A 17,622-nucleotide genomic window follows, 5' to 3' on the forward strand; every position below is an offset into this window, starting at 1 on the left:
TCCCTTGGTCTGCGGGGGGAGGGGTCAGTCAGGGGGGGGAGGGGGCCCTTGGTCTGCGGGGGGAGGGGTCAGTCAGGGGGGGAGGGGTCATTGGGGGGAGGGGTCAGTCGAGGGTGGGGAGGGGTCATTTTGTGGGGGAGGGTTCATGGGGAGGGGGTTTGGGGTCAGTGGGGGGCTGGGGAGGGTCCTGGAGTGGTTTTAGGGGGGGTCCCAGGGATTTGGGGAGGGGTCTCATGGATTTGGGGAGGGGTCTCTGTGATTCTGGGGGTTCTCAGGAATTTGGGGAGGGGTCTCAGTGATTTGGGGAGGGGTCTCGGGGATGATTTGGGTGACGGGGCCGCTCGAGGCCTGGCCGGTGCCGGCCGAGGGGGGGATTTTGGGGGGTTCTCAGGGATTTTAGGGAGTCTCTGTGATTTTGGGGAGGGGTCTCATGGATTCTGGGGGTTCTCTGTGATTTGGGGAGGGGTCTCTGTGATTCTGGGGGGTCTCATGGATTTGGGGAGGGGTCTCTGTGATTCTGGGGGTTCTCATGGATTTGGGGAGGGGTCACCTGGATGATTTGGGTGACGGGGCCGCTCGAGGCCTGGCCGGTCACGGCCGAGCTCTGCACCGGCTTCGTCTGCACCACCGACATCACCTTGCCCAGGTTGGAGATCTGGGGGGGCCATGGGGGGCTCAGAGACCCCTCCCCAAAAAAGGGAACCCCCAAATCCTGACCTTTGAGGGCTTTGAAAGCCCCCGGGACCCCCAAATTTGGCCCCAAAAAGAGGAGGGGGGAATTTGGGGTTGTGCCCCCTTTGGTTCCCACACAGCCCCAAACCCACCCAGGACCCCCCCCCCAAATTGGGGTCCCCCAACACCCAGAGCCCCCCAGGACCCCCAAATCCATGTCCCCACCCCCCAAATCCCCAAATCTGTGTCCCCCCCATTCCAAGACCCCCCAAATTTGGGTGCCCACCCTCCCAATGTCCCCAAATCCAGGTGTCCCTGACCCCAAACCCCCCCAACACCCCCAAACCGGGGTCCCCCCCACCCCAAGACCCCCCAAACTGTGTCCCCCACACCCCAAGACCCCCAAATCGGGATCCCCCCACCCCCAACTCCCCCAAACTGGGGTCCCCTCCACCCCAAGACCCCCCAAATTGGGGTCCCTCCTCCCCAACTCCCCCAAACCGGGGTCCCTCCTCCCCAAGACCCCCCAAACTGTGTCCCCCACACCCCAAGACCCCCCAAACTGTGTCCCCACCCCCAAATTGGGGTCCCTCCTCCCCAAGACCCCCCAAATCCGTATCCCCACCCCCCAGCACCCCCAACCCCGTGTCCCCACCCCCCAAACCGGGGTCCCCCCCACCCCAAGACCCCCCAAACCGGGGTCCCCCCTCACCAGGGCGCTGCCCCCCGGCACCGAGATGGGGCTCTTGACCAGGGTGATGGTTTTGGTGACCCCTCCGACCACGGTGGTGACCACCTGGGCCTGCTGGGCCACCGTCACTGTCCCCGACTTGTGCACCGTGATGATCGGCCTGGTGGCCGCGTTGGTGGCCGCCGGGGACCCCCCGGCCGTGCCCACCTGGGCGGCCGCCGTCTTCAGCATCCGCGTGGCCGGGTTGCTCACCTGGGGTGGGGACACCGGGGGACACCGGGGGGGACACCAGGGGACACCAGGGGACACCGGGGGGACATGGGTGGGACACGGGGAGGACACCAGGGGACACAGGGGGACACGGGGGGGACACCAGGGGACACGGGCGGGACATGGGTGGGACATGAGGGGACATGGGGGGACATGGGTGAGACATGGGGGGACATGGGGGGGGACACAGGGGGACACCAGGGGACATGGGGGGACACCGGGGGGACACGGGGGGGACATTGGGGGGGACACCAGGGGACACAGGAGGGACATGGGTGGGACATGGGGGGACATGGGGGGACATTGGGGGACACGGGGGGACATGGGTGGGACGCTCGTGAGGGTGATGGTGGCACCTCATGGTCACCCTGAGACTCTTGGGGTCACCTTGAGACCCTCATGGTCACCTTGAGACCCATGAGGTCACCTTGAGACTCTTGGTGACACCATGGGGTCACCTCAGGGTCACCTTGAGACTCTCGGGGTCACCTTGAGACCCCTGGTGTCACCTCAGGGTCACCTTGAGACTCTTGGCGTCACCTTGAACCTCCCAGGGTCACCTTGAGAACCTCAGGGTCACCTCAGGGTCACCTTGAGACCTCTGGTGTCACCTCAGGGTCACCTTGAAACCCTTAGGATCACCTTGAAACTCTCGGTGACACCATGGGGTCACCACAGGGTCACCTTGAGACCCCTGGTGTCACCCCAGGGTCACCTCGAGACCCCTGGTGTGACCTCAGGGTCACCCTGAGAGTCTTGGTGTCACCCTGAGACCCCTCAGTGTCACCTCAGTGCCACCTTGAGCTTCCCAGGGTCACCCCAGGGTCACCCTGAGACCCTCGGTGTCACCTTGAGACCCCCAGTGTCACCCTAAGACTCTTGGCGTCACCCCAGTGTCACCTCGAGCCTCCCAGTGCCACCCCAGCCCCTCCAAGGCCCCGGTGACACCACAGTGTCACTGAAGTGACAATGCCACCACCACCCCAACCCCTGGGTGACACTGAAGTGCCACCAAAGTGCCACCACCACCCCCAGCCCCCGGGTGACGCCAAGGTGACAGCAGAGTGACAATGCCACCACCCCCATCCCCCGGGTGACACCAAGGTGACACCAAAGTGCCACCACCACCACCCCCAACCCCTGGGTGACACCACGGTGACACCAGAGTGACAATGCCACCACCCCCAGCCCCTGGGTGACACCACGGTGACAGTGCCACCACCACACCAGTGCCACCCCAACCCCTTGGTGACACCAAAGTGCCACCACCACCCCCAGCCCCTGGGTGACACCAAGGTGACACCAAAGTGCCACCACCACCACCCCCAGCCCCTGGGTGACACCATGGTGACACCAGAGTGACAATGCCACCACCCCCATCCCCCGGGTGTCCCCGTACCATGACAGGTGACGAGGCCACCTTGACGGTGGCGGGCAGGGTGGTGGCCCCGGGGGTGACGGCCACCGTTTTGACGATGGTGGCCCCCGCGGGGACGCTGAGCACGGTGGGCGCCGACGCCGGCGGAATCTTCTGGGTGGCCGCGGCCGCCGCCGCCAGCGCCGCCATGCCACTCATCTGAGGGCTACTGCCAATCACCTGCGGGCACAGGGACACCTGGGTGAGCCTGGGGACACCTGGGGACACCTGGGGACACCTGGGGAGAGCTGGGGACACCTGGGGACAGCTGTGGGGACACCTGGGGGCACCTGGGCTGGGCATGGGGACACCTGACTGCACCTGGGGACACACCTGGGGGCACCTAGGGACACCTGGGTGAGCCTGGGGACACCTGGGGACACCTGAGTGAGCCTGGGGACACACCTGGGGACACCTGGGTGAGCCTGGGGACACCTGGGTGAGCCTGGGGACACACCTGGGGACACCTGGGCGGAGCTGGGGACACACCTGGGCTGGGCATGGGGACACCTGGGAACACCTGAGTGCATCTGGGGACACCTGGGCATGGCAGGTCACAGCTGAGGACACACCTGGGACCCCAGGACCCCTCCCCTGTATACCCCAGGTGACCCCCACCTGTCCTTCACCTGTCCCCAGGTACCCCCTACCTGTCCCCAAGTGTCCCCCACCTGTCCCCATCTGTCCCAGATGTCCCCACCTGTCCCCAGGTACCCTCCAGGTACCCCCCACCTGTCCCCAGGTACCCCCCACCTGTCCCCAAGTGTCCCCCACCTGTCCCATACCTATCCCCACCTGTCCCAAAGTGTCCCCACCTGTCCCCAGGTACCCCCCAGGTACCCCCCACCTGTCCCCAAGTGTCCCCCCACCTGTCCCCAGGTGTCCCCCACCTGTCCCCACCTGTCCCCAAGTACCCTCCAGGTACCCCACCTGTCCCCAGGTACCCCCCACCTGTCCCCAGGTACCCCCCACCTGTCCCAGATGTCCCCACCTGTCCCCACCTGTCCCCAGGTACCCCTCACCTGTCCCCACCTGTCCCCACCTGTCCCCAGGTACCCCTCACCTGTCCCCAGGTACCCCTCACCTGTCCCCAAGTGTCCCCCCACCTGTCCCCAGGTACCCCCCAGGTACCCCCCACCTGTCCCCAGGTACCCCTCACCTGTCCCCAGGTACCCCCCACCTGTCCCCAGGTGTGTCCCCTCCCTCACCGTGCCCTGGGGGCTCTGGCTGGGCACCACCATCCTGACGCCGGCGGGCAGCGATGTCACCGTCACCGGGGCCTTGCCGGGCCCGGCCGAGCGCACGGTGACCAGCGGGGGTCCCGCCGTGCCCGCGGGGGTCCCGCTCACCTTCAGCACCGCCGGCACACCTGGGGGGACATTGGGGACACGGGGGGGACATTGGGGACACGGGAGGGTCAGCCCTGGCACCTGCAGAGCCCCCCCGTGTCCCCCCCATGTCCCAATTTCTCGCCCCCTGTGTCCCCCCCCAATGTCCCCAAGTGCCCCCCCGTGTCCCAAAGGTCTCCCCAATATCCCCCCCAATGTCCCCAGTGTCCCCCCATGTCCCCAATGCCCTCCCCAATGTCCCCAAGTGCCCCCCCGTGTCCCAAAGGTCCCCCCAATATCCCCCCCAATGTCCCAGGTGTCCCCATTTACCCCCCCCATGTCCCCAGTGTCCCCCCCCAATGTCCCCCCCATGTCCCAAATGTCCCCCCATGTCCCCAATGCCCTCCCCAATGTCCCCAATGTCCCCCCCATCCCCAGTGTCCCCCAATGTCCCCAGTGTCCCCCCCATGTCCCCCATGTCCCCCCCCGGTGTCACTCACCAGGTCCCCTCCCCAATGTCCCCAATGTCCCCAATGTCCCCCCCATGTCCCTGGTGTCACTCACCAGGTCCCCTCCCTGTCCCCAATGTCCCCAATGTCCCCCCCAATGTCCCCCCCCAGTGTCACTCACCAGGTCCCCCCATGTCCCCAATGCCCCCCCCATGTCCCCAATGTCCCCCCCCAGTGTCACTCACCAGGTCCCCTCCCTGTCCCCAATGTCCCCAATGTCCCCCCCATGTCCCCAGTGTCCCCCCCATGTCCCCCAGTGTCCCCCCCCGGTGTCACTCACCAGGTCCCCTCCCCAGTGTCCCCAGTGTCCCCCCCATGTCCCCAGTGTCCCCCCCATGTTCCCAATGTCCCCCCCATGTCCCCAATGTCCCCCCCATGTCCCCAGTGTCCCCCCCATGTCCCCCAATGTCCCCCCCCCGGTGTCACTCACCAGGTCCCCTCCCTGTCCCCGCTGCTGTCGCCGCGGCTCCGCCTCCTCCTGCCCCCACCTGCCCCGCCCCCCCCGCCGCCGGCAGCACCTGCAGGGTGGCGCTGGGGGGGGGCGGGGCCGCGCCCACCGCCCCACCCGCCCCACCCCCACCCCCCGCCCCACCCCCCGCCCCACCCCCACCCCCAGCAGCCCCTCCCCCCACCACCCCCGCGGCGCTGGCGGGGGGCGGGGCGGGGGCGGGGCCCAGCAGGGTGAGCCCCACCCCCCCGAGCTGGGGCAGGGCGGGGGGCGCGGGGGGAGGGGCGGGGGCGGCGGGGGCGGGGCTCTTGGGGGGGTTGGCGGGCACGGAGGGCACGGGGGGAGGGGCGGGGGCGGCGGGCAGCTCGTACTTCTGCAGCTGCAGCAGGTACGAGTCGGCCGTGGGCACCGCGCCCCAGCTCACCTCCAGCGACGTGGTGTTAGCACGGACCAGCTGCACGCGGCCCGGCGCCGGGGGGCGCTCTGCGGGGGGGAAAAATGGGGTTACACACAGGTTACACACGGGTTACACACGGGTTACACACGGGTTACAATGGGGGTTACACACAGGTTACACACGGGTTACACACAGGTTACACACGGGTTACACACGGGTTACACACGGGTTACAATGGGGGTTACACACGGGTTACAATGGGGGTTACACACGGGTTACAATGGGAGTTACATGGCCCGGCGCCGGGGGGCGCTCTGCGGGGGGGGGGAAATGGGGTTACACACAGGTTACACACGGGTTACACACGGGTTACACACGGGTTACAATGGGGGTTACACACAGGTTACACACGGGTTACACACGGGTTACACACGGGTTACAATGGGGGTTACACACAGGTTACACACAGGTTACACACGGGTTACAATGGGGGTTACACACAGGCTACAATGGGGGTTACACGGCCCGGCGCCAGGGGGCGCTCTGGGGGGGGAAAAATGGGGTTAGAGTGGGGTTACACACGGGTTACACACGGGTTACACACAGGTTACAATGGGGGTTACAATGGGGATTACACACAGGTTACAATGGGGGTTACACGGCCCGGCGCCGGGGGGCGCTCTGGGGGGGGAAAAATGGGGTTAGAGTGGGGTTACACACGGGTTACACACGGGTTACACACAGGTTACAATGGGGGTTACAATGGGGGTTACACACGGGTTACAATGGGGGTTACAATGGGGTTACACACAGATTATCCCCAACCCTCCCATGCTCACCTGTCTCCAGGTACCACAGGTCCTTGCAGCCCCCCTGGTTGTTCCAGCCCCCCCAGGTCCTTGCAGCCCCCAGGCTCACCTGTCTCCAGTCCCCCCCAGGTCCTTGCAGCCCCCCCAGGTCCTCGCAGCCCCCAGGCTCACCTGTCTCCAGGTACCACAGGTCCTTGCAGCACACCTGGTTGTTCCAGCCCCCCCAGGTCCTTGCAGCCCCCCTGGTTGTTCCAGCCCCCCCCCAGGTCCTTGCAGCCCCCATGCTCACCTGTCTCCAGGTACCACAGGTCCTTGCAGCCCCCCTGGTTGTTCCAGCCCCCCCAGGTCCTTGCAGCCCCCATGCTCACCTGTCTCCAGGTACCACAGGTCCTTGCAGCACACCTGGTTGTTCCAGGCCTTGCGGTAGCCGTCGCGCCCGCTCCAGATGTACAGGCGGGTGGCGATGGCCACGGCGCAGTGCCCGGCGCGAGCCCGCGGCACATTGTCCTCGAGGGTCTCCAGAACCAGCGGCTCCCACGCCATCGAGTCTGGGGGGGCACAGGGGGGGTCACAGGGGGGTTTTGGGGGGTTTGGGGAGGGGTCTGGGGGTCCTCGAGGGTCTCCAGAACCAGCGGCTCCCACGCCATCGAGTCTGGGGGGGCACAGGGGGAGTCACAGAAGGGTCTGGGGGGCTCTTTTGGGGGTCCCGAGCCCCCTCCTCACCCAGGCTGAGATCTGGGGTGTTTTAGGGTGAATTTGGGGTCAGTTTTGGGGGTCCTGAGCCCCCTCCTCACCCAGGCTGAGATCTGGGGTGTTTTAGGGTGAATTTGGGGTCAGTTTTGGGGGTCCTGAGCCCCCTCCTCACCCACATTCAGATTTGAGGTGTTTTAGGGTGGGTTTTAGGAATATTTGGGGTCACTTTTGGGGGCCCCAAGATGGATTTGGGGTCAGTTTTGGGGGTCCCAAGCCCCCTCCTCCCCCAAGTTGAGATCTGGGGTGTTTTAGGGTGGATTTGGGGTCACTTTTGGGGGTCCCGAGCCCCCTCCTCACCCAGGTTGAGGCAGGCCAGGGTGTTGGTGCACTTCCACTCCTTCTCGTGCGTCGCCACCTTCACGTCGTCCATCACCAGGGGCACCCACCCCCCAAAAACGTACATCCTGGGGGGGGGCAAAGGTCAGGGGGGGTCAGGGGGACACCCAGAGACCCCCACCCCCCAAAATTCCCATTTTTTTAGGGGTCACAGAACCGTTTGTATCGATTAAAAATTAAAATAAAATAAATTATTCCCCATTTAAAGACTCCAACCCCCCCTGGGGAGGGGGCAGGGACACAAAGGGACCCCCAAAGGGGGGATTTGGGGGTTTTTTTTGGGGGGGGTCGCCCCCAGACTCACTTGTTGCCGATGGTGGTGGCTGAGTGGAGGCTGCGGGGGAGGGGAGCGACCCCGCTCAGGCTCGGCTTGTTCCAGGTCAGCGTCTCTGAAAGACCCCAAAACCCCCCAAAATGTGAGGAAATGGCCCCAAAATGTGAAAAAATGACCCCAAAATGTGAAAAAATGGCCCCAAAATGTGAGAAAACGGCCCCAAAATGTGAGGAAATGGTCCCAAAATGTGAAAAAATGATCCCAAAATGTGAAAAAATGGCCCCAAAATGTGAAAAAACGGCCCCAAAATGTGAGGAAACGGTCCCAAAATGTGAAAAAATGGCCCCAAAATGTGAAAAAATGGCCCCAAAATGTGAAAAAATGACCCCAAAATCACCCAGGATGTGAAAAAACAGCCCCAAAATGTGAGGAAATTGTCCCAAAACATGAGGAAATTGCCCCAAAATGTGAGGAAATGGCCCCAAAACTCTTAAAAATGTAAAGAAATGTCTCCCTGAGCACCCAGTTCTGGCATGTCCCTGACCCCAAACCCCTAAAAACCCTAAAAAGCTCCCAAAAAATCCCTAAAAAACCCAAAAAAACCCAAAAAAAACCCAAAAAAACCCAAAAAAAAATCCCAAAAAATCCCAAAAAACCCCACAAACCCCCCCCCAAAATCCTAAAAAATCCCACAAATCCCAAAAATTCCCTCACTGATGTTGAGGGTCCAGAGATCCCCCAGCCTAAAACCCCTCATGGCCCCATATCCACCAATGATCCCATTCCCCTGACCCCAAACCTCCTAAAAACCCCAAAAAACAAAAAAAAAAAAAAAAAAAAAAAACCCAAAAAATCTGAAAAAAACCCAAAAAAATCCCCCAAAAAATAAAAAAATCCCAAAAAAAATCCCAAAAAAATCCCCAAAAAATCCCCAAAAAAATCTGAAAAAATCCCCAAAAAAATCTGAAAAAATCCCAAAAAAATCCCCAAAAAATCCCCAAAAAATCCCCAAAAAATCCCACAAATCCCAAAAAACCCCAAAATCTCCTCACCGATGTCGAGGGTCCAGAGATCCCCCAGCCTGCAGCCGCTCATGACCCCATATCCACCTATGATCCCATTCCCCTGACCCCAAACCCCCTAAAAACCCCAAAAAACAAAACAAAAAAAAATCCCAAAAAATCTGAAAAAACCCCCAAAAAATAAAAAAAATAAAAAAAAAATCCCCCAAAAAATAAAAAAAAAATCCCAAAAAATCCCCAAAAAAATCTGAAAAAATCCCCCCAAAAATCTGAAAAAAATCCCAAAAAATCCCAAAAAAATCCAAAAAATATCCCAAAAATATCCCAAAAAATCCCACAAATCCCAAAAAACCCCAAAATCTCCTCACCAATGTCGAGGGTCCAGAGATCCCCCAGCCTGCAGCCCCTCATGGCCCCATATCCACCAATGCTCCCATTCCCCTGACCCCAAACCCCCTAAAAACCCCAAAATATCCAAAATAAAAAATCCCCAAAAAATCTGAAAAAAACCCAAAAAAATCCCCAAAAAAATTAAAAAAAATCCCAAAAAAAATCTGAAAAAATCCCCCCAAAAATCTGAAAAAAATCCCAAAAAATCCAAAAAAAATCCCAAAATAACCCAAAAAAAATCCCCCAAAAATCCCAAAAAAATCCCAAAAAAATCCCACAAATCCCAAAAAACCCCAAAATCTCCTCACCAATGTCGAGGGTCCAGAGATCCCCCAGCCTGCAGCCGCTCATGCCCCCGTAGATGACGAGGCGCGAGCGCCGCCCGTCGCGCTCCGTGTACACCACGGCCGTGTGCGACTCCCGAGGAGGAGGAAGGACCCCGTAAGTGATGGGGATGTCCCAGGCCAGGACCCCCGAGCCCGGGCGAAGCTCCAGAACGTACAAATCGTTCAGGTACCTGGGGGAAAATGAGCTTAGAGATCCTAAAATTATCCTAAAAGGGGTTTTGGGGTTGTGGGGTGGCCCTAAAAGGGGTTTTGGGGATATGGGGTGTTCTTAAAAGGGTTCTTAAATCACTTAAAACACACCCAAAATGGTCTTAAAATCATCTGTGGGTGGTTCAGAAGGTCAGGAGACCCCAAAGAAACTCCTAAAGGGGTTTTTAGGATCATGACATTCCCCTAAAAAGGTTTTTGGGGTTGTGGGATTGGTTTAAAAAGCACTTTGGGGATGTAGGGTGATCCTTAAATCCCATAAAATGCACCCAAAATGGTCTTTAAATCACCTGTGGGTGGTTCAGAAGATCAGGAGACCCCAAAGAAACCCCTAAAAGGGGTTCTGGGGTCATGAGATTTCCCTAAAAGGGTTTTTGGGGTTTGTGGAGCTGGTTTAAAAGGGACTTTGGGGTAGTGGGGTAGTTCTTAAATCCCATAAAATGCATCCAAAATGGTCTTAAAGTCACCTGGGGGTGGTTTAGAAAGTCAGGAGACCCCAAAGAAACCCCTAAAAGGGGTTCTGGAGTCATGAGATTTCCCTAAAAGGGTTTTTGGGGTTGTGGGATTGGTTTAAAACTGCTTTTAAGGATATGAGATGCTCTTAAAAGAATTCTTAAACCCCATAAAATGGACCCAAAATGGTCCCAAAGTCACCTGTGGATGGTTCAGGTGTGTGGGGAGGGGGTTCAGAAGGTCAGGAGACCCCAAAGAAGCCCCTAAAAGGGGTTTTGGGGTTGTGGGATTGGTTTAAAAGGGATTTTGGGGATATGAGATGTTCTTAAAAGAGTTCTTATATCCCCTAAAATGCACCCAAAACGATCCCAAACCACCTAAAACCCTCAAAATCCCCAAAAAACTCCCAAAAGCCTCACAAAACCCCCTAAAAATCCCCAAAATCCCCCTGTACCAATATCAAAGATCCATAAATCCCCCATGGATTTGGGGTTTGCCCCATAGATTAGAAAAGGTTTTACCCCATAAATTCAGACAATTTTATCCCCACAGATTTAAAAACTTTTACCCCACAAATTTGGGATTTACCTCACAGATTTAGAAAGTTTTACACCACGAACTTAGAGAATTTTCCCCCATAGATTAAGAAAATTTTACCCCATAAATTTAGAAACTTTTACCCAATATATCTGGGATGTACCCTATAGATTTGGAAGATCCTACCCCACAAATTTGGGATTTATCCCATAAATTTGAAAGGTTTTACCCCATAAATTTGGGATTTATCCCATAGATTTAAAAGGTTTTACCCCATAAATTTGGGATTTATCCCATAGATTTAAAAGGCTTTACCCCATAAATTTAGGATTTATCCCGTAGATTTGAAAGGTTTTACCCCATAAATTTAGGATTCATCCCGTAGATTTGAAAGGTTTTACCCCATAAATTTAAGATTTATCCCGTAGATTTGAAAGGTTTTACCCCACAAATTTGGGGATTTTTTTGGGCTGTGTTTTGCAGCGAGAATTCTGTTTAGATTTGGGGTGCCCCATACCTGGGGATGTTGTTTTTGGGGTCCTCGCTGTCGTTGGCCAGCCCCCCAAACAGGTAACACTTGTTGCCCACCAGGGAGAAGCTGTGGCCCAGCCGGGGGCAAGGGGGGGGTCCATTCTTGGGGGTCTTCGCCTTCAGCCGCTTCCACTCCCACCTGGAGGCCTGAAATGGGGAGGGGGATTTGGGATTTGGGGAGGGGTCTGGCATTGGGGGGTACCCAGGGGGATGGGGGACCCCAAAACCAGGGGGGGTTCAGAGGTACCAGGGGGTCCCAAGGTGTTTTGGGGTGGTCTCAGGGGGTCCCCAGGTGTTTTGGGGTGATCCCAGGGGGTCCCAAGGTGTTTTGGGGTGGTCCCAGGGGGTCTCCAGGTGTTTTGGGGTGATCCCAGGGGGTCCCCAGGTGTTTTGGGGTGATCCCAGGGGGTCCCAAGGTGTTTTGGGGTGGTCCCAGGGGGTCCCAAGGTGTTTTGGGGTGGTCCCAGGGGGTCCCCAGGTGTTTTGGGGTGGTCTCAGAGGGTCCAGGAGTGTTTTGGGGGGATCTCAGGGGGTCCCCAGGTGTTTTGGGGTGGTCTCAGAGGGTCCAGGAGTGTTTTGGGGTGATCCCAGAGGGTCCTGAGGTGTTTTGGGGCGGTCCCAGGGGGTCCCCAGGTGTTTTGGGGTGGTCCCAGGGGGTCCCAAGGTATTTTGGGGTGATCCCAGGGGGTCCCAAGGTATTTTGGGGTGATCCCAGGGGGTCCCGAGGTGTTTCGGGGTGGTCTCAGAGGGTCCAGGAGTGTTTTGGGGTGGTCCCAGGGGGTCACCCATGGTTTGGGGGAGTTCTGGAGTATTTGGGGAGGAGTCCTGGGGGTCTCTCTCATTTGGGGAGGGGTCCCAGGAGTCTCCCTGATTTGGGGGGCAGCTCCTGGGGGTCTCTCCTGTTCTAGGAAGGGGTCCCAGGGTGGTGACCCCAATTTGGGGAGGGGTCCCAGGGGTCTCCCTGTTCTGAGGGGTGGTTCCCAGGTGGTGACCCCAATTTGGGGAGGGGTCCCAGGGGTCTCCCTCATTTGGGGGGTGGTTCCCAGGTGTCTCCCCTGTTCTGGGAGGGGTCCCAGGTGTCAGCCCTGATTTGGGGGGTGGTTCCCAGGGGGTGACCCCAGTTTGGGGAGGGGTCTCGGGGGGTGACCCCAGTTTGGGGAGGGGTCTCGGGGGGTGGCCCCAGTTTGGGGAGGGGTTCCCAGGGGGTGGCCCCAGTTTGGGGAGGGGTCTCGGGGGGTGGCCCCAGTTTGGGGAGGGGTCTCAGGGGGGTGACCCCAGTTTGGGGGGTGGTTCCCAGGGGGTGACCCCAGTTTGGGGGGTGGTTCCCAGGGGGTGACCCCAATTCGGGGAGGGGTCTCAGGGGGTGGCCCCAGTTTGGGGAGGGGTCTCAGGGGGGTACCTGCAGCTCGTAGAGGTCGTTGCTGTACTTGCCGTACTCCACCATGCCCCCGAACACCAGCAGCCGCGTCCCGTCGCACACGAAGCCGTAGGCGGCGCAGCCCGGGGGGATGTCCCCCCGCACGGCCGGGATGAACCACTGGTTGGTGGCTGTGGGGACACCCGGGGTGAACCCCAAAATCATCAGGGACACCCGGGGTGAACCCCAAAATCATCAGGGACACCCGGGGTGAACCCCAAAATCATCAGGGACACCCGGGGTGAACCCCCAAAATCATCAGGGACACCCGGGGTGAACCCCAAAATCATCGGGGACACCCGGGGTGAACCCCAAAATCATCAGGGACACCCGGGGTGAACCCCAAAATCATTGGGGACACCCAGAATGAACCCCAAAATCATCAGGGACACCCAGAATGAACCCCAAAAATCATTGGGGACACCCAGAATGAACCCCAAAATCACTGGGATGAACCACTGGTTGGTGGCTGTGGGGACACCCGGGGACACCCAGAATGAACCCCAAAATCATCAGGGGACACCCAGAATGAGCCCAAAAATCATCGGGATGAGGAACCCCCCCAGTGCCCCCTATCCCAAATCCCATTCCCAGGTGCCCCCCAGCCCCACCTGTGCCCCCCCAATGCCCAATGCCACCCCCCAGATGCCCCCCCAGTGTCCCCTGTCCCAAATCCAGCCCCCCCAGGTGCCCTCCCCAGCCCCACCCCAATACCCAATCCCCCCCAGCCCCACCTGTGCCCCCCCATCCCAAATCCCACCCCCCCAGGTGGCCCCCCATCCCCAATCCCCCCCCCAGGTGCCCCCCCAGCCCCACCTGTGCCCCCCCTGTCCCCAATCCCCCCCCAGGTGCCCCCAGGTGCCCCCCCAGCCCCACCTGTGTTGTAGACGTGCAGCTCATCCACGATGCCCTCGTTGCCCCCCCCGAAGACCACGATCAGCTCCTTGATGGCCACGGCTCGGTGGCCGTGCCGGGGCCGTGGCACCGGCCCAGCCCAGCCCACCACCCGCTTCCAGCGGGGCTGCAGCGCGGGGGGGCCCGGGGGGGCCCGAGGAGGGGACCCCCCCCCGCCCAGGCCTGCCATGCGTCCCCCGCTGCCTGTCCTGGGGGGGACAGGGGGGGTTAGAACCCAAAAATGCCCAAAATCACCTAAAAATCCCTGTCAGGGACACTGAACCCCCCCTGCTGCCTGTCCTGGGGGGGACAGGGGGGGTTAGAACCCAAAAATGCCCAAAATCACCTAAAAATCCCTGTTAGTGACAGTGACCCCCCCATCACTGCCTGTGCTGGGGGGGACAGGGGGGGTTAGAACCCAAAAATGCCCAAAATTACCTAAAAATCCCTGTCAGGGACACTGAACCCCCCCTGCTGCCTGTTCTGGGGGGGACATGGGAGGTTAAATATGGGGTATAACCCAAAAAACCCCAAATTGACCTAAAAATTCCCCCTCAGTGACACTGACCCACCCCCCACTGCCTGTCCTGGGGGGGACACGGGGGGTTAGAGGGGGGGAGAACCCAAAAACCTTCAAAATTACCTAAAAACCCCCTTTAGTGACACTGCTGCCTGTCCTGGGGGGGGTTAGATGTGGGGGAGTGACCCAAAAATGCCCAAAATCACCTAAAAATCCCTGTGAGTGACAGTGACCCCCCCTCACTGCCTGTCCTGGGGGGGACAGGGGGGGTTAGGGGGGGGGATACCCCAAAAATGGCCAAAATTGACCTAAAAAACCCTGTTAGGGACACTGAACCCCCTCACTGCCTGTCCTGGGGGGGGACAAGAGGGATTAGAGGGGGGGGAGAACCCAAAAATGCACAAAATTAACCTAAAAACTCCTGTCAGTGACACTGAACCCCCTCACTGCCTGTTCTGGGGGGGACATGGGGGGTTAGAGGTGAGGGAGAACCCAAAAATGGCCAAAATTACCTAAAAACCCCCTTTAGTGACAGTGACACCCCCCTGCTGCCTGTCCTGGGGGGGGTTAGAGGGGGGGGAGAACCCAAAAATGCCCAAAATTGACCTAAAAACCCCTGTTAGTGACAGTGACCCCCACACACGGCCTGTCCTGGGGGGGGTTAGAGGGGGGGAGAACCCAAAAATGCCCAAAATTACCTAAAAACCCCTGTCAGGGACACTGAACCCCCCCTGCTGCCTGTCCTGGGGGGGTCACGGGGAGGATACCCCAAAAAACCCAAAATTTACCTAAACCCCCCCCCTCGCTGACAGTGACCCCCCCCCACCTGTCCTGGGGGGGGGTCAAACACAGGGGACACCCCAAAAAAACCCCTAAAATCACCAGAGCCCCCCCAAAATGACCAGACCCCCCCTCACTGTCTCTGCTGGGGGGGGTTCAGGTGTGGGGGACACCCCAAACCCCCCCCCATTGACACTGACCCCCCCAGAGGGACAAAGGGGGGGTTTGGATACAGAGACCCCCCCTCATATTTTGGGGAGGGGTCCCCAAATCTCCAGGGTCACCTCCAACCCCTCCCCCCTCACAAGGGTTTGACGCGCCCCCCCACCCAATAAATGTTTAATTACGCCGCCCCCTCCCCTCCCCGCAATTAACCCGAAGGAGTTAATTACCCCCCCCCATCACCACAGGGGGTGTGACAATCGGGGAGGAGCCAGTCCGAGGGGGAGGGGGGCATTTATTCCTCCCCGTTAATTACTTTCTCCATTATGTCACCTCTTAATTAGCCCCCCCCTCACACCGTGACCCCCCCTTTAACCCAAACCCCCTCCCCACAATATTTACCCCCCCCCTTAAGCTTCATTTCCCTCCCCCCCCTCAAATTCACCCTCAGGCCTTGCCCCCCCCCCCGGTGTCAAACCCCTCCTCCCGCCAAATTCCCCCCTCAGACCGAACCCGAACCCCCTCCCCAAATTCCCCCCTCCCCAAATTCCCCCCTCAGGCCGTGACCCCCCCTCAGTTATTGCCGCCCCCCCCACTGCCCAACCCCCCCCCCCGGCCCTGCCCCTCCCCTCACGCTCCCCTCCCCCCCCCCTCAGGCCCCTGCGCGCCGCCATCTTGTCTCTGCCCGGGCGGAAAATGGCGGCCGCCTCCTCCCCCCCCACCGCCGCCCCCCCCGCTCACCGCGGCCCCGCGGCCGCCTCCCCCTCCCGGCCCTCGGCCGCTCCCCGATTCCCGGCGGCGGCTCCGGGGGTGACGCGGCTGCTGCGGCTCCCGGCGCGGGGCTGCGGCTGCGGGCAGAGCGCGACGGCGGCGGCCCCTCACGCCGCCCTGGGAGCCGCCATCTTGCGCCTGTGTCCGGCGGCCGCCGAGGGTGGGCGGGAAGCGACGGGAGGGGGCGGGGCCGGCGCGGACACGCCCCCTCCGGACCCGGGCGGCGCCATCTTGGCCGCGGACGGGGGGCGACATTGTGGGGAGGGTGGGAAGGGAGGAGGCGGCGACATTTTGTGGGGGGGACCGGGAGGAGTTTCACCGTCATCTCGGTGGCCTCCGGACCGGGCCCGGTGGCGGCGGGGCCGGCGCGAACGGCGGAGGGGCGCGGGGAGGATTGTACGGAGCCGCCTGAAGGGGCGCGGCCATGGCGCCAACGGAGGGGGCGTGGTCACGGAAGGGCGTGACCACGCCCACTTCACCCGCCTCTTAAAGGGGCCGCCCCCCCAATCCCGCCTTTTACGCGGGTTCCCCACTTCTCGCCCCCCCCCACCCCGAGCGCCGCCATCTCCCGGTGCCGCCCCCTCGCAGCCTCCCCGCGGCCCCATAATCGCTCCCCGACACTCCCGGCCTCGTCCCCCCGCACACACCGAATCCCCCGCGGCCTGGCTGCGGGCGGCACGGCCCGTTTCCCGGCGGCGCTGCGCTGTACGGAGCACTCAACCCGCCATGGGCGCCGCCATCTTGGGCGCCCCGCCTCTCCTTGGGTACCGCCTCCTCCGCGAACCGCGCCCCCTCCTCCTCCTCCTCCTCCCTCCTCTTCCTCTACCCCGGGGCGCTCCCGCTTTCCCCACCGCCCCCCCGGGGTTAACGGGCCGCTCTGAGGCCTCACAGCCCCGCGGTTCCGAGCGACTCAAACGGTTCGGGGACCCCCGGCGATGCCATCGCCCCCCAAAAACCCCCCCCGGACGCTCAAGATGGCGGCGCGCGGGCCCCGGATGCGGCGGCCCCTCCCAGGATGGCGCCCCGGGGGCGGTGGAAGGGGGGAAGGACCCGGATGTCGGGGCACGGCGCCGCCATGACACCCCGCACGTCCCCTCCCAAGATGGCGCCGCCCATCCGGCGGAACCCGTGATCGGTGTCGGCCCCCACGGAGCCCCCGCGCTCCCTCCCCTCCCTCCCGCCGCTCTTCGCTTCGTTCCGCCCTTACCGGGTGCGGCTCCGCTACCGCAGAGGCTCCAAGGCGGCGGAGCGGCCGGTGCCCGGCTGCGCGGGGGGAGGGGTCACAAGATGGCGGCGCGCTCTGTGGGAAGGGGGGGGTCCAAGATGGCGCCGCCCGGTGCCCGGATCTTCCTCCTCCTCCTCCTCCTCTTCCTCCTCCTCGCCGCGCGCGCAAGATGGCGGCGCCTGCCCGGGACGCAAGCGGAGCTTTGGCGGCTCCGCGCGCTCTTCGCTCAGGCCCGGCCGCCCCCTCCTCTCGTCCCCCCTCCGGGACAGCCCCGATGCGGCGCCCCAAGATGGCGCAGGCGGGAGCCCTCAGCTCCGCGGCGGCCCAAGATGGCGGCGGCCGCGGGACCCGGATGCGCCGCTCTCCGCGCCGCTCCGCCGCCTCTCCGCACCTGCAGCCACCCGCCGCCCGCCGACCCCGAGCGCCGCTTTCCGCCGCCGCCGCCGCTCGCTCCGGGCCTCC

General features: G+C 61.4%; 1 protein-coding gene across 1 annotated transcript in view; it reads right to left on the reverse strand.

Moving 5' to 3' along the window:
• The window catches only part of LOC131591059 (host cell factor 1-like), a 17,630-nt gene extending 360 nt beyond the window's left edge, over nucleotides 1-17,270 (reverse strand). Inside the window, exons 1-16 of the mRNA XM_058861486.1 lie at nucleotides 17,143-17,270; nucleotides 15,906-16,343; nucleotides 13,685-13,911; nucleotides 12,791-12,939; nucleotides 11,378-11,538; nucleotides 9,625-9,833; nucleotides 7,935-8,019; nucleotides 7,592-7,698; nucleotides 6,910-7,089; nucleotides 5,534-5,818; nucleotides 5,394-5,416; nucleotides 4,259-4,480; nucleotides 3,033-3,230; nucleotides 1,385-1,615; nucleotides 551-655; nucleotides 14-53 (exon numbers count right to left, since the gene is read on the reverse strand). Coding sequence (XP_058717469.1) covers nucleotides 14-53; nucleotides 551-655; nucleotides 1,385-1,615; nucleotides 3,033-3,230; nucleotides 4,259-4,480; nucleotides 5,394-5,416; nucleotides 5,534-5,818; nucleotides 6,910-7,089; nucleotides 7,592-7,698; nucleotides 7,935-8,019; nucleotides 9,625-9,833; nucleotides 11,378-11,538; nucleotides 12,791-12,939; nucleotides 13,685-13,892 — 2,203 coding nt within the window. The 5' untranslated portion in view covers nucleotides 13,893-13,911; nucleotides 15,906-16,343; nucleotides 17,143-17,270. The remainder of the gene's footprint in view (nucleotides 1-13; nucleotides 54-550; nucleotides 656-1,384; nucleotides 1,616-3,032; nucleotides 3,231-4,258; nucleotides 4,481-5,393; nucleotides 5,417-5,533; nucleotides 5,819-6,909; nucleotides 7,090-7,591; nucleotides 7,699-7,934; nucleotides 8,020-9,624; nucleotides 9,834-11,377; nucleotides 11,539-12,790; nucleotides 12,940-13,684; nucleotides 13,912-15,905; nucleotides 16,344-17,142) is intronic.
• Nucleotides 17,271-17,622: the final 352 nt, after the last annotated feature.

This window comes from Poecile atricapillus, chromosome 37 (assembly GCF_030490865.1).
Source record: "Poecile atricapillus isolate bPoeAtr1 chromosome 37, bPoeAtr1.hap1, whole genome shotgun sequence".
NCBI classification, from domain to species: domain Eukaryota; kingdom Metazoa; phylum Chordata; class Aves; order Passeriformes; family Paridae; genus Poecile; species Poecile atricapillus.